We start from the raw sequence: 16,086 nt of genomic DNA on the forward strand, positions 1-16,086 counted from the left end.
CATAACACCATGTCAGCCAATTTGTTTCATTTGACCGTTTATGATTCACAATGAGCAGACAATGGGCCGTCTACAACGGTAGACCTATAAACCATAAAGTAGGCTATAAGCAGTAAAATGTCAAATGATTAGTTCACCGACAGTGCAAATATCTACGATACAGGTTGCAAAAATTTTTTGACTTTGTAAACAATTTTAACAATTCTGGGACCTAACGCTACAATTTTTACCCAATGTTGACTTCTTCTGACATGTCAAAAAAATCGCCCTAATAATGAGCGAAAGTAAGAAATGTGTCTCGGTTACGTGACGAATATCCATCGTGACGTGGTTTGAAACGGAAAATTTGGAGGGAGCACTGGCCCCTTTCCCTTCCCTTGTCCACGCCCCTGAATCTGTACATGTCATTTGATGGTGCAGCAGATACATCTCCGAAGCAACAGAGACCAAGGCCGATTCATCAACGTACTGTTATCACTTGTCAAAATGCGACAGGTAAATAACCACGCTGACACGTCGAAAACTGTTGCGAAACAATCAGACAGAACTAGAGATAAGCCGATTGAGGACATAACTCGAGTGGTCATACTTCACTGTGGAGCAGTGGGTCTCAACTCTTTTACATTGGTGTCCTGTATAATTCAAAACAAATTTTGCGGACCGGTGAACCTTCAAGAATCATCAATAACCCGAAATGTAATTGGAGAAATGTACGGAGCTCAAAAGAAAGTATTGAAACTTCTAACATCTAATGAGAAATTTATTGCTGCCCTTGTAACATTACACGCTTTATACGTTATTCTGTTGACTTTTCTGCAAGGCAAAGCCCTCTTAAATACCACTGATTTAATTTTGATTATTCGGTTTCTTTTTATAGAACCGCGAGTTTGCTTTTTTGCTAGCCTCTACTTCCAAATGTCGCTGTATTGTACTGTCAAAATACAACGAATTTCGTCCAAAAACATTATTAGCTTCACATATAGGCTAATTTTAAACACTTGCAACATTGTGATGAACGATACGTCTAAATTATACCAGGAACTCTATATTACAACACGATATAGAAAAATACGTTCCAAATATGTAGATCAATCTCAAATTCGATATTTCATCTCGCTAATTTATGGAAAAGGGTCAAACTTCTTGCATTTTGCAATTGAGGTGTAGAAATACAACATACTTGGCAGGAAATTTGACGCTGGTCGGCGGTTGAGAACCATGCAATGCTATAGAGAACCTTTGCTGATGATATACGCTCACAGTGATATCGATTTGCATCAACAACGCCCGATACTTTGGTGGAATATCAATGAAATCACCCGAGATACCAAGAAGCGATGTACGCGATTTCTGCGTATATATAAGGCGACGATTTCGCGTGTAATATTCCTTGAAAGACTCAGAAACCAACTAGCTCCAAGTACGTGAAATTTTTCCTCTCACTTTCGCAAGCGCGATCGTCGGCAAGAGAAGACACAAACAAGCGACGCATAGCGCGACAGCATTATCCAGCGCAAGAAAACAAACACCCGTCTCGAGATTTTACTGAACCGTCAAAATCAGGAGGCAAAATCTAGGTCCTAACCACAAGCTTATTCGATTTGATTTCGCAAAGTCTACAATAACAAACACGACAAAAGATACTTCCAGATATCCACTATCACTTGGGAAACATATCTTCCTGTCTTTTTGCCTGCGCGTCAGTTTATTTCCTCTTCATGCCCGCCGATTTCATGTGAAAAGTATTTTATTGGTGAATTATAACACCGTCGTTTTAAGGAGGCTATTTCAATGAATTCACAGGTAATCAGCGTCATATTGTTTTCAATAATTAGCAATCTCTTCATCCATACTCTATCACGGGCCCTTCTGAAGATGAAAACGCGAGAATAATATACATAAATCTCTCTTCAGGCATGCACGGAACACAATGTTTGGTGGCGGCGAAGTGGCGAAATTTGCCACCGTAAATAGAATACTATTATTTGAAGAACGGTAAAAATTTCAATCCGGGATGGCGCGGTTTCTTCTGGTCGGAATTAAGTCAAATTTTGTGGGCCGTGCTTTTTAGGCATCTGAACAATTTAATCATTATGAAAGTGAATTTTTTGGGAAAAGTTTTTTTGAACAGCCAGTTTATACAAGACAAGTACAAGGTCTTTTCCGCGCGCGGACAAGTCACGAGCCCTAAAGAATTTCCAGCGCGGCCGACTGTGACGCACAATCGCAAATATATTTACAAATATTTAGACCGCTTGTTTATGGTCGCGGGCGAAACGATTCGCGCTTCAAAAGGCCCGCGCGGTGTCGCGGTCCAAATATTTAGATCGGGCGCCGATTTCGGCGGCGCAGGGGCCTGAAACTCATGCCGCCGCGTTTCTCACGATGTCGGAGCGCAACAATGGCATCATTGTATCCGATGTTCCGTGTTTATCGCAGAGAGAGCATGACTGATGTACACCAACGTTTGAGAGGCTATGAAAATATACGGGCGGTTTACAAAAAACGCGCGGTCTTCTTATTAAACTGATATCGACGGGCGTTATCGGGTTTATATCAAATTTTTGGCGATGCTTACATCTGCTAACAATGTCGCGCGTTGCGATATTGCGAGGCGATTTTGATAATTATTATAATCCGTCGGCCGTCCACGCGACAACACGTTGCGTCGTAAGTTGAGATTAATCTGCAAAGCAGATAGATTACCACCACTTAGAGAGATAATCTTTCGTTTGCTTAGAGATTGCGCAGTGCGCTGCGGGTTTGCTCGTAAGCGCTTTCTCACAACGACCATGCAATACGCGCTTGCGAGTTGATATGCGTACGCGTCTAGGATATTTTGATTCCGGAACGTAATCCGTGTTGAATTCGCAATGTGCAATGACTCGATTCCAAGTCCAGTCAATATACACAGATTGACTCGAGTCGAGTCGAGTCATTTCCGTACTTGGAGAAAATGACTCGAGACAAGTCGGGTCATCAGAAAATCGTGACTCGAGTCGGACTCGAGTCATTACAACCCTGGTATATTCATATTGAAATATAACTGTTTATTTTCGGATGATACTCGTCAGCAATCAGCAATATCAACAATCGCATCACCAAATATGGCCGAATTGAATATACTATTCTATTGTATACCGAAATTCTGTATCTCCAAGTGTCTCAAAGTTAAAAGGTAAGTAATTGCCTAAAATCTGTTCAAGTAGAAGTGGAAGTAGCTAAAAAATATAACCACTTTGGTAAATGGAACAAGTACTCGGAGTACTCAGAAAGAGTGAGAGTTACTTAGTTGTTAACAAACGACCTCTGCTTCCAACCCACCCACCTTCGACTGCGTACACTTCGAATCAAATAAGAACCGCGGTCGCATGTAGACGGAATGCGCCAGCAATGCTTCTTGCAGCTCCTGAGTGACAGCGTTGCGGCTCCACCTGCTCCGAATTACGCTGCTTCCTCGCTAAACGGCGACGTAACGACTGTTGTGAATGGTACGGTGATACTAGCGAAGGTGCGTACCAAGTCTGACAGACGAAAAGTGCCCTCGTATCCGCGCATGAGGTCGATCGCGTCCAAATCGATGTGGCATTCGCCCAGGTAAGATTCGTCTCTCTTCGCGTCGGACACCACAATCACCAAATGTCTGTGGCGGTTGGTAAAGATTCAGAGGTCGTCAACGGACAGTACAGCTTAAGAATATGTAGAAATATTGTGGCAGATTTGAAAATGAAGGTCTGAATAGTATACTCGAATAAGTACTTCTCAAGAAGTAGATCGCAGTGAGATGGTCGCGGGGTCACAAACCTATTTAGCTGTTCATCGGGGGTGGCTTTGTGTTTGAAATTGCTAATTGTTTCTTTGCGTTTAACGCGAAATGAACAATGACACAGTAAACAGGCTGCGCAATCTTCAAAAATCGATTCAGCGATCGCAATACTGCTGGGTTCTTATCATGACGATTTCAATCACGAAAATGATGCAAACTTATCCCAAAATTTATACTATCAACACCAACATGTAAAAAGCGGTTTGGTCTGAAAAAGCTTTGAAGTTGACGGAGAAGTAGACTAAAACATAACCAGTTGATTAAAGTGGCAGTAAGCAAAACCCTTCTTGGGCATTCCCAAATCGTAGCACTGCATTACTGACTAACTCTGGATAGCTTATGAGAGTATGGCAATAGGCGTAAGCAACATGCAACCAACGTCGTCTATGCATCGTCTGGAAATTAGCCCTGACCCCCGGTTACGAACTAACAAGTCAGGGATATGTAGAATATATAATTTTTGTATTGCTGGTTTGTTTGCTGTATTCATGGTATTTGTGACTACTATGGTCATTTAAACCAGGCTGATACTCTTTATTTTTTTATTCCGTAGCTGCTGACTTGTAGCACGGCCCACTTAAAGGATTTTTATAAGACACCACTTACACGGATGAGATGGCGAGGAGGAGCCTACATAAACTCCAACACTTAGGTAGGAATGCCGGAGTCGACCTCGGTCGGACCAATTGGATCTACCTTTTGGCGTACAGCCAGAATAGGGCCAGATCCGGAGACAGAAGTCCCTAGATTTTTCAGGTCGGTGTTGAAATTGTCGAGCTCAATTGTGCTATCATCCCGAATTCGCTTAGAAACTAATCTTAGATCATACTGCGCGTGAATCCCAGAACTTATACCCAAAAAGTTTTTTTGGGGTCAAGGTCGTGCTGAAATTGCAATCATCGGGTTCGGACCTACCTGTTTGTCAGCTCTTCGCGCGGGACCGGAAAAGTAAAAGTCTCAATCCAAGTATACTCTTCCCCGCCGCGTACTGGAGTCGTTTGGAAAACGTGCGGAACGCCCGGCAGTACCACTTTCGCAGTTCTAGGAACGAATTATTAACACGTTCTTGCAGCATCCGTTTTGAATTCCACGCATTAAGCATACACTTACAAATGGCTGGCGTCCGTGACTTCACCGACTCCCCTAGCGCTGTTTATAGTAACAATCAAAGATTGTGGCAACTTAAACGCCAGATGAAGATTAATCTCCCCGCAAATTGATAGGTCGGTCTGCAACAAAAAGCAGCCATTTCCGATCCGACTCGGGTAACAATTATCGAGCAGATAATCACGTTGAGCGCTGCAAGTTTAACGCGTGCCTAAACGTAATCAGATTACTGGTTGTGTGTCGAGTTGGAGATGATTACGGTAGCGATAATACGATAACGTGTATCGTTATCAGCGCCGCAAAATTAATTCTCTCGCTGACACCGACGTAAGGTTACATACGCTGCGCGACGCGCGAATGGCAGTATGTTGACTTGTTCGTGTTACAACTTACTGTAGAAGTTCACCTCTAACCTATGATTCCTTCAATTATGAATAAGGGGCATGGGATGAAAGCTGATCCGTGCGGTGTATCACAAGGCGTGGTGTATACAGCAGCTGGCTACCACTGTATCAATGTATATCGATTACGATCGCGATCTAGCAATAGTCGATTACGATTACATGGAAAAAGTAAGCCGATTGATTTCATTGTTCTTCCTTGAAATCGAGCCCAACACATATTTGTATACAGCCATTATAACCACCGAGATAGACATTTCTATACTGCATATGTCAGGATTTCTCAAACTTTTTTCAGATGAGTACCCCCCGTAAAAGAATGGGAATCCAAAGTCAATGTATCACAGTGTCAGAATAATGAAGTTGCGCACCCCCGTACCTTCTCTTGCGTACCCCAGTTTGAGAACCCCTGGTCTATATGATGTATCACACGATTCCCAGTTCAGTCTATTTCATCCTCAATAGTCTTTATAAAACTAAAAAGGTTGAGCAATCGTCCATTTACAAATTATATATGCAAAACAATCAATTGCGATTACATTGCATTTTTTTCAAATGTAATCATTGCGATTACTTTACAATCAAGTAATCGTCTTGACTACGAATTACGATTATAAATCGCGACCACTTGTCTTACTGTAACTCACATTTTTCCATGACCGCGCGTGCTACGGTTTCAAACCCGAATTAACCAGACGAAGAGGTAAATCTGTAACCGCAAAATTACGCGGTGACTCCATTTCATCTGCGTCAATTAGCGCGCCCCACACGCGTATTGTTCTTGCGTTCCCCCTGATCGAGACCAAAGCCGCTGCGGACCCGCGCGTTGGTAATTCCGCCATAATTACCGGTAAAACCGTTCCCCCGCGATCATTTGTACGCATTAATTTCGGGAGTGCGGTTTCCCAAAACAGACAAGTTACGCAAACAGTCGGCTCACTCGCGAATCATAGCGATGGGAACTTTCGCACGCAAACCGGTGGGACTGAACCCGGTTACACCGCAGACTTTCGCGGTGGGTAGGTATCTAATAGCGGTGGGTGATACTTGTATCTTAAACACGGTGTCAAGCGGAATTTAGCACCGTAATCGCAACAGGTGTTGAAGTATTGTAAATGGCTTTACTGCAGACAGATGATTTGTAGGAAAACCAAAAGCGATTCGTGTACCAATTGTGCGACTTATGGAGTAGATAAATGAATGGTTTGATGACTGTGCAGCAGATAATAAAATTAATTATATCTGTTAGGACATGCGGGATTAGCTAATAACGCGATACAGAGACATTGTTAATTCGAAACAGGATACTGTAGCTAGGTCGGTGATTAACATGATATCGACATTGTCAACACTATTTTGTAACAAAATTATGATGTATAAGTGTGTTTATTGCTTTGAAATGCGATGAACAATAAGTATGAGTACTCTGGCCACAAGACTGCTCAAGTGCTCAAGCATCGCGAGTATAATAGAAGTGCTAGTCGAGTATACTCATCAGTTTAATAAAAAAAGTACTTCGTTAACGACAATCTATGGTAAATTATTATCGTGAAATCAATGCAAGACAACAACAAATCGTTAGCACGGTGACGTAAAACTGTAATACTGAAAGTATAATTGGGTGTACCCAGTTTCACGATGTACGAGCTGTAATCCAGAGACATTAGCGCGCATTTGCGCGCGTGTAGTAAGATGCGGCGACCGTGCATCCCAATGAAATGGCGGCTTGCAATTACATGCGAGATCAGATCATTCTTAACATCACCCGAAAACAACAACGTGTTTGTTTACTTAGAAGAAAGTAATTTTATATTTAGAGCCAGACAGGGAGAAACTAGCCCCCGTCTAATAATAGCGTCACATCAAATGACAAAAAACGTCATGTTTATCAGACGATCGCGGTAATAGCCAATCAGATGGCGACGGTATCTCGATAATTTCACTTATCGCGATAAAGCGTAAAGTGGCCAGAAGGAAAAACGCGAGTGTCTAAAATTAATCCAAATTGATACATTTAAATTTTCAGAATAACTCCGAAATTGTAACATAAAGTGGGTTAACGTCAACGCAAATCTATTATCTTCGTAGTTCGCGTGTAGCTAAAACCTATAATGAATTTTCAGATTGCGACGGCATAATATGTTTGTGATATCACAAAGCGTCCTTCTGACGTTCACATGTGTAATTTCTCCTCTAATATCCGTCATGCCGATCGGTAGCTAGTACAGTAGAGACAGGGGAATCTGCTGGAAATTTTAAATGTGTGGACCGGGCAGACTTGGACAACTAGATAATTCTAGTTGTCTAATTTCACTAAATTAGAGCGAAATGCCAGTAATCTAATTCTAATCTAGTTTGTAAAATGTTTCCATGCTCTAATTCTAATCTAATTAGAAAAAATTTAGTAGCTCTAATTCTAATTCTAATCTAATTCGTCAAATGTTTCTATGCTCTAATTTTAGTTCTAATCTAATTTATTCTTTTCCTGAAAATGCCTCTTTGTCCGCGGCATTTCGCACCGAGTTAACAAGCATATCCCTCTCGCACAGGGAAATCCAGTGCCAAGGCGGCATCGCATTACTTACGTACACCGCATCATCATAGTAGGCTATTTATCGTGACGAACAATAGCCATGCTGGTGTAGTAGCTTGTAGTCTCCGAACAACATTCTAGTTTCGATCACAAACAGTACAGTAGCGAAGAAAAAGAGATAGTTTACACAGGCCTGTTCACTTTCATGCCCATACCTACATCAAGCAAAAAGAGGAAAAGAGGTGGCTTTAGATCGAACCAAAGAAAATATGTTAGAGAATGAAGTGGAAAGAGATTTCGAAGCAGCGCATGAGATTACGGACTGCGATGTTTTGAATTACTGGAAAGGAGAAAATAGTTTTCCTCATCTTAAAGCTGCTGCTTGTGAACTCCTAGGCATGACTTCAATATTAGCTTTTCTGCAGCCATGCAATAATGCAATATCGAGACAAAATGACCCACACACAGTTGAGCAACCATGTTTTTAAAGCTTTACGATAGTACAACGCCGTACTCACTAACATGGGCGATAGCTTGGTCACGCCAAAAGAAGTAATATTCTATCAAGTAGTACATATAAAACATGAAATATCGTGATCATAAACTTAATTTTATTTTGAACTATAAGCTGCGAATGATACCTGACCAGGCTTTTCAGCGACTAACGAATCGATATTGGATATGCGGACATGTTACTAGATGAAAGACTATCTCATCCTAAATATTGATCTTGTGGGAAAGCCCTAGGCCGTTTTCTAAGCGTCTCGGTCTTGGCATTGTCTGGGCCATTTTACGTCAAGGCAATATGCTCTTATCAGCTTACTCTTCAACGTTGTTTCCCATGACCGAAACCATTTCAGCTAGTGAGTAATAGTCGTGTTTGGGTCAGGTGAATGGAATATTTTGAAATAACTACAATAATTTTATATTTGAAATCAATTTCAGGATTTCAAATTATTTTCGCGTTTTTCCAAAATCACAGATCAGATCGTTGGCCGCATGTGGCCCGCGTGTTCGTGACCCCTGGTATAGTGCAAAATGAGACACGCTTGATGTACAGACGTTAACCATTCACATGTTCATGAGAATGCACTGTGAGTTGATGTGAACTGTGCTTGATTTTCGCTGTGTTTATTTATAATTCACAATTTCGTTCAATTTTGAATTTTTTGCTAATTCGGAAATTCTAATTGTAATTCTAATTTAATTTGAAAAAAACTGTGTAGCTCTAATTCTAATTCTAATCTAATTTGAAAAAAGATGTGAAGCTCTAATTCTAATTCTAATCTAATTTGGAAAAATTTACTAGCTCTAATTCTAATTCTAATCTAATTTGGAAAATACTATGTAGCTCTAATACTAATTCTAATCTAATTTAGAAAAGCTATAAATTTTCTAGTTGTCCAAGTCTGGGACCGGGGCCTACGATACGAATATCGTAGGCCCCGGTGTGGACACAAGGATGGGTTGCATGCCAGCCTGTGCATCCGGATTCAGTTAGGGGTGGAGCGGGGGTCAAACCTTTTAAACAACAAATTGGAGACACTGTTTCATTGTGACGTCGATAATATGCTGAAAACACGTTGACTACAGCGTGAACGACAAACATGCTACATTTTGACAATTTGTATTTGTGTTTCAAAGTATTTAATGGTGTTTCGATATGTATATGGCAGACATGGGGTGATTACTTCATGAATGCAATCGATTGCGATTACGATTACTTATGAATCACGCGATTACGATTACGATTACAGCAAAATCCGCGAGTAGTCGATTATGATTACGATTACTTTGGAAAAGTAATCACGATTACTCACGATTACATTCATTTTGCTTCTGAGAAGTTATCTTTGGAAGACAAAAATGCGATGAAAAGGCCTCATGAGAGAAGCTCTTTATTTTTAAATGAGACATAATGACGTCATTTCCTGTGTATCACATAATATACCATTGCTTGATTCACACAGAAATAGGCATTTCGGTGCCAGCCAATACCGCGCCGCAACGCACCAAGACATGCTACATTGGCCGAAAACTTGAGTATTTGCCCATTGTCCATAGCCGCGCTGTATGGTCGAGAAGAATAGTCTTCTCAATCTCAGCCCCACAATACAAATGCCACCGGGGGCACTCACTGAGGAAAATGATAAACCATGTGCATAAATGACAATTTTTGGGTGCGTGTCACGAAAGTTTGTCGTTTAGTTTCATTTTCGTCTGCTACGTTTGGGCGATTCCAATATCTGTTGACTTATATAGCAGACAGGAGTTCACGAGTTAACAACATACAATAAAGTTATAGTTGTAAATTATGTGGCTAAATATTCGCGCTTGGCGCGACTTGACAGAAAATGCACAGCGGATCCATCGCATCAAATCGTGTTTTCCAGTTCTTGTGAAAAGCCCGGTCGTTAAGGGGGGTCTGGGGGACTTCGCCCGACACAAGCTTTATTGATCGCCTTATGGGGAGCACAAGATCACCATTTGTGAGAATGGCGGTGGCGAAGTGCTGTTTCGGTACTGATTCTAGCTGCAATCCACGCAAACATGGTGTGTAAGCGGATGGCTAGTGGCATATCCGAATGATGAGTATAAAATTGCGAAAGAACAATTGTTGCCCGTTTTAAGTAGGGCCGTATGAGAATATGATAAGGTAAACATCAACGTCTGACTGCAATCCCCTTAATACAGATATTTCGATCTGCCGTTATACGAGTAACGGAAAATAACGGCTTGGTTATGATTTTTTTATCAGCAGCCTGGTTTTTAATGCTTCGATGTAGAAATTGTCATGTTTAATTTGACGGGTACAAAATTTCAAATCGTTGGCCATTGTATACGTAAATAGGCCTACCGCTCGCCAATCAGCTACGGTCAGATAGCGTTGACCTAAGCATAACAAAACATCATTACATTGTACATACGTTACTATTCGAAACTAGGCCGATTGGTGATTATTATTCTGCTACGAGGTAGTGGCGTGTGTAGTGTATTGATAACCTGGCATAATCCACTTTATCCACAGCGGGTGTTCTAACAATCACAGTGCTACATGTACAATGTGCATCGAATATCTATTTACTACGTGCGGGTAATTCGTTACGCAAGCAAGAACCAAGCTAATACTTGTCACGCAATAATGAGTATAGAGGCGTTTGAAAACCCGACATTTCTTCTATCCAAAACCTGTTTTAAATCACACTCTTCGTTGCTCATGAATGTTCAGTTTTTGTCATGGGCATTGTACAAATGAAAAGTAATCGTTCTTTCACAAAGAAATCGATTAGATATGTGAAGTAGTCGATTACGATTACGATTACTTCGGATTTTTTTCGAATGTAATCGATTACGATTACTTGGAAATGCTGTAATCGTCGTAATCGATTACGATTACTAATCACGATTACCCCATGTCTGATATATGGTGATTTTACACCAGCTCGATTTCTTTCTTATTCCAGTACTGCCGACCAGCAGCACGGTCAACTTTTCGTTCTGGGCTTTTGTAAAAGACCACCAACCCGTACCGGATGGTATTTAGCAGCCCTCCGAAACTTGGGAAGGGATTCTGGATCGACCTCGGAACCATCCATTGGTGGAAATACCATGCACTGTGCTACTCGTTGCCGATATAGACTGATTCTAATGTGGTATCAGGCGAGATCACTAATTAGACCCCAAAAGGGTATCGCGATAGATCGGTGGTTCTCAACCTTTTTAGCTTGAGGCTACGAAATAAATTTGCGGACCTGTGAACTTTTATAGGTCAAAATCAATCAAAATGCATTTACGACAATTGGAACTTTAATTTAAATAAGGAATTTTCAGCTGTTAAAACCTGTTAAAATCAACACGATGATGACTGTTGGGCTTCTATTGAAATAGATGCTACTGAAAGTTATTTTATCAACAAGAATTATGGTTTCGATACTATTTTGCACTGTGGAAGCCTTGAAACCTTGATTTGCCGTATCGCAGCATACGAAACATATAGCGCAAAGCTACGACCGTTACTGGAAAACATTTCAGAAGTCATGATCCTCCCACAGCATTGTCAAGGAGTGCAATGAAATCGGTAGGGTCGAAGAAATACCAAAAGTATCTTTAATGTGATGGATAACAGGCATTATATTCTTTGTGGTGGCACAAAAGGTACATATCTGAACTTTGACATATTACATTTTGTTGTGACGTCATAGTGATACTCGAATGCTCGACTCGACACCAAGCGTATACGTATATACGCATATACGTGATTCAGAATCGAATCACTCAGGTACTCGATATTGTCAAGCCCCCTAGTTGAAGGCAGTCATATAAACTCCATATGACGTCAGAAACCATTATAAATTTCTAGATGAGTTCAAAATTCGGTGTTTCATTTCTCCAACGGATCACCCTGCAACGTCTTAGTCCAATTGAGAATAAAATTGAAATCTATTTGGCGGGCCGACCGGAAAGTTGCCGCGAACCGGCGGTTGAGAATCACTGGGTAAGGCTCCATTATTAGACTATAGACACTGTAGTCTTCTAGTCTACATATGTCAAATAATATGTCATGGCTGTAAAGCAATTCTGATAGTTGCTGTGAAGTTTTGGACATGCGCCTTAAGCTACATGTCATGTCTTTTGATTATCGAGTGAAGACATCGGGGTTATCGGCGAAGATGCTAGTTATAAGTATTATCGGCATCGGTTAAATAATACGATATCGGCCGGACTGTAATCATTATAGACAGCTGTGCGTTACAGTTAAAACTTGCGACTCGAGAGGTGTCAGCATCATACAGAGACATCGACTGCGACATCCCCTCTATACTTCCTAGAAAGTCCTCGGAATTCAGCAACGCGCGGGAGAAAAGTGCGCCATTGTTCTCGCGCAACGGCAATCGGCCATATTCTAAAAAAACGCGGGATCGAACGCTCAATTATGTTCTCGGGTTATCGCGGTTTGGTAAGTCCGACAATCACGATACCGAATTTCGCGTGATTTGCGCCCGGGAATGCTTAAACGGAAAGGGGACACCTCGCGAAATTGTAGGCGGTTAAGCAAGCGTGTGTGACGTCATATACGCCTCGGATGCAAATTCAGTTGGATGGGAGTGGTCGGGAAGATTTTCCAGTCTTTTTGATAGTCGATTTTTATGCGAGTCAGGAATGCAATGACGGGCAGATATGGTACCAGTAGATATCTTTCGTGGTCAAGTACAGGAAGAAGTAGATTATTGAAGGCATGAAAAGTACTAAAGCAAGTGCTTTGGAAAGTAGATTTGGTTGGGGGTAATACTCTTAGTACTTAATCGAAATTGCAAGGTGCACCTTTGCTACTGACGACGCTACAAATATATATACATTCAGTTACCGTGGTACATTGGCTATTTCGCCCAGTTCACACGACCTGAACTAATAGAGGTACCGCAAACATACCCCAAAGTGTAAAAAGTAAATGGTTTTACCTTGAAAAAAAAAATTGTTGAGTAGAAGTAAATTATTCTAAAATCAGAACCAATTGATATAGCCGTAAAAGTAAGCAAAGGCTACTTGAGTATCCCGAAAAAGTAGAAGTACATCGTTACTGACCACCTCTGGCGATAATTGTCGAAATACAACATTCGTAGAACTCATGCGCGTATTCAACCTCCTTCAACTACTCTGAATCTTGTTGGTACTCTACGCCTATATTTTATGAAACATGCCGATATTGCGGACCGGTGCGTGTATGAGGGTTTGTATTGCAGTATATTTCGCATTAGACGCAAATTTGTGTTTCGTAACTTTAAACGTTGTTCTCTAACCATACTATCCACTTACAGGCCGGGTCAGTCCAAAGACCGGATTAGTAACACCGGTATCCATGACTGCCCCGTTTGGCGCTCAGCATTACCGGGATCAATCATGATTTGAAGTGATACCGACGCACATGCGCTACACCGCAATCCGCATATCAAATCGTGCCTCTCACTCCAATACCACAGACACAGATAGCGGGATTGTCAGCTAATTACGAGCGAGCCGGAGAAAAATGGCGAGATACGCCAACTGGCTTCATGTAACGCCAATAGGAACAACCGATTCCCCGCAAAGGCCAAGTTCACGCGAAGGTTATATATACAGGAAGGGCAAATGTTTAATTGTATCATAGCGTTCGAAACAGTCCGAAAGTCACATTACTTTAATATGCGTTGCGGTGCGCAGCGCGATTTTAGAGATGATAATCATAAACTATATGCTATGTGATGTTAAATCTGCCAAATCAGGGAAAACCGGGATCGTCTTTGCGCTCTGAGAGTGATAAAAAATCGTCGGCGTATACGGAAATACATGTCAATCCGCCAGCAATTACGCGGTTATCAGGGCAAGAATCAAGAGCTGCATAATTATCTTTGACGAATTCTAAAAGGGTAACTGCTAATGAAGCGGTATAGGGATGGTATTACAGGGGTCATGTAGATGAAATCTGGATGTAAATGCATTGGATATGCAATCGATTAGCGGCAGATAATTTGAATTGCTCGAGCCTGATACCCAGTGAACTCGCGCGTTGTCATTACCAGGCAAAAAGTTAACCCTGGCGTACGCTTTCGACAACATGACTCGTTACTGTATTCTTCCGCGTGTAATAAATCACGCCGGACGCACAAATTGAGGCGATTATGATGTAACATAACCTCGCTAATACCTATATCACGCGCACAAAGCCTCGGCGAATGTTACCAGAGTAATTTTGTCGGTAACCGGAGACCCTAGTTGCCGGCGACAAAGGTAAATTCAAGCCTAATCTGTTGGACGTGTGCAAGCGCGCACAGTGTGAAAGTGCGAAAGTGTGCTGTCGCAGAGGTACTTTGGCTTCTGCAACATGCCAAGTAGGCGTACAAAGCGCCATCAACAATTTATAACCCGGGTTAAGTTTCCATCCTCTGATATGAAAATTGAAGCGTTTTATAATGTTAAAGGTATCAGAAATGACTGAACACGAGAGCTGGTCAACGAAGTCATCGTTAGTACTCAAGTGAACTAGAAGCAAAGCCCTAAATTTATCCCCAATTACAAGCAGAAGTGGCGATTTTCAACAAATGACAAAACTACGGAAATTCATGTGGAAGTAGGATTTAAAAAATACTAAGGAAAAGTAGATTTTGGTCGAGACATAACATACTTTTACTAGCCGCTCGAAGATTGCTATACTACATGAATTACGGAGTGCATCTTCAGGCAGGACTAACGCGGCCTCGTTAATGTCACTACAAATAGTTGTAATTTTCGAAACACATTCCCTTACTGTGATGCAGTCGCTACGGCAATTTCACTCTCAATCGTGACGGAAACATGTCCCTACAATATATTATACTTTAGAAATGCCAAATTCTAAAGGTCTGTATTTTTCCTTAAAAATATGTTAATTAGAAGGGGAATAGCAAAAAACATAACCAGTAAGTAGAAAGTAGTGCGAGTATGCTAAGACTACTTGAATACTACGAGAAAGTAGAAGTACTTCGTTACTGGCCACCTCTGCTGAACAGAAAGCAGCCGACACCGAAAGCACGAACTCAGTACAGCACGTGAAGGCAAACAATGATAGAGCAACGACGTATAACCCACAACGGCACAGAAAAAATATCAAGACCCCAGTTACGACTATTATGCAATATGGCTGCTGTAGAATTATCGGCGAGAGGACGAAAGAAAATTTGGCTGGTTGAGCGACCTGAAATTTTGAACGACGAACCGAAGTTATCGTTTCAATGTGCCGTAGAAATTTACCGTGCCAATGATGAATTTTGGCTGCTATTCATTAGTGTATTTGCGCAGGATAACCTGCGATCGCGCATTGAGAACCGTTACATTGCTCCAAATATAGAACAGGCGAAACACTTCTGATTATAAATTAGTAGTACACATACACATATTTCGCATAGTACATCATGTTTCCTCGACTCCCGACATTTTCAGTGAGTTCGAGTCTTCGAGATTTGATTTCACAAATCGCCAACTACCCAGGAGCGCCATCGGACGGATATAATTTGAGAAGTAACCATTCCAGGAGACGCAAATAAACATAAACACGGTAGTTATCTCAATATCATTAATCTCGTAGGATGGTATCCGTATCGGGGTTGCCAACTCCCAGTACAGCACGGAATATATGTCAGAAACTCCATCAAAATATGACGAAATTACTGAACATAATTCACACATTGAAAAACAATCAGTCAAAC

The 16,086-nt window shown here is 41.4% G+C and overlaps 2 protein-coding genes across 4 annotated transcripts in view; one reads left to right on the forward strand and one right to left on the reverse strand.

Annotated features, from left to right (window-relative positions):
- Positions 1-16,086, forward strand: part of LOC145453887 (uncharacterized) — a 102,475-nt gene that overhangs the window by 71,919 nt on the left and 14,470 nt on the right. The gene's annotated exons all lie outside the window — the stretch shown is intronic.
- The window catches only part of LOC145453883 (synaptotagmin-9-like), a 36,746-nt gene that overhangs the window by 14,906 nt on the left and 5,754 nt on the right, over positions 1-16,086 (reverse strand). The window contains exons 6-10 of one of the 2 annotated variants that reach the window (XM_080331853.1): positions 4,937-5,055; positions 4,742-4,867; positions 3,520-3,643; positions 3,329-3,460; positions 774-1,869 (exon numbers count right to left, since the gene is read on the reverse strand). In XM_080331853.1, the coding sequence (XP_080187979.1) occupies positions 1,858-1,869; positions 3,329-3,460; positions 3,520-3,643; positions 4,742-4,867; positions 4,937-5,055 (513 nt within the window). In that variant the 3' untranslated portion in view covers positions 774-1,857. Of the gene's footprint in view, positions 1-773; positions 1,870-3,328; positions 3,461-3,519; positions 3,644-4,741; positions 4,868-4,936; positions 5,056-16,086 lie in introns of those variants that run through there. The other variant, XM_080331852.1, reaches the window with a different exon arrangement.

Source organism: Botryllus schlosseri, chromosome 13 (assembly GCF_051294905.1).
Source record: "Botryllus schlosseri isolate E-star chromosome 13, Bs_hap1, whole genome shotgun sequence".
NCBI classification, from domain to species: Eukaryota; Metazoa; Chordata; class Ascidiacea; order Stolidobranchia; family Styelidae; genus Botryllus; species Botryllus schlosseri.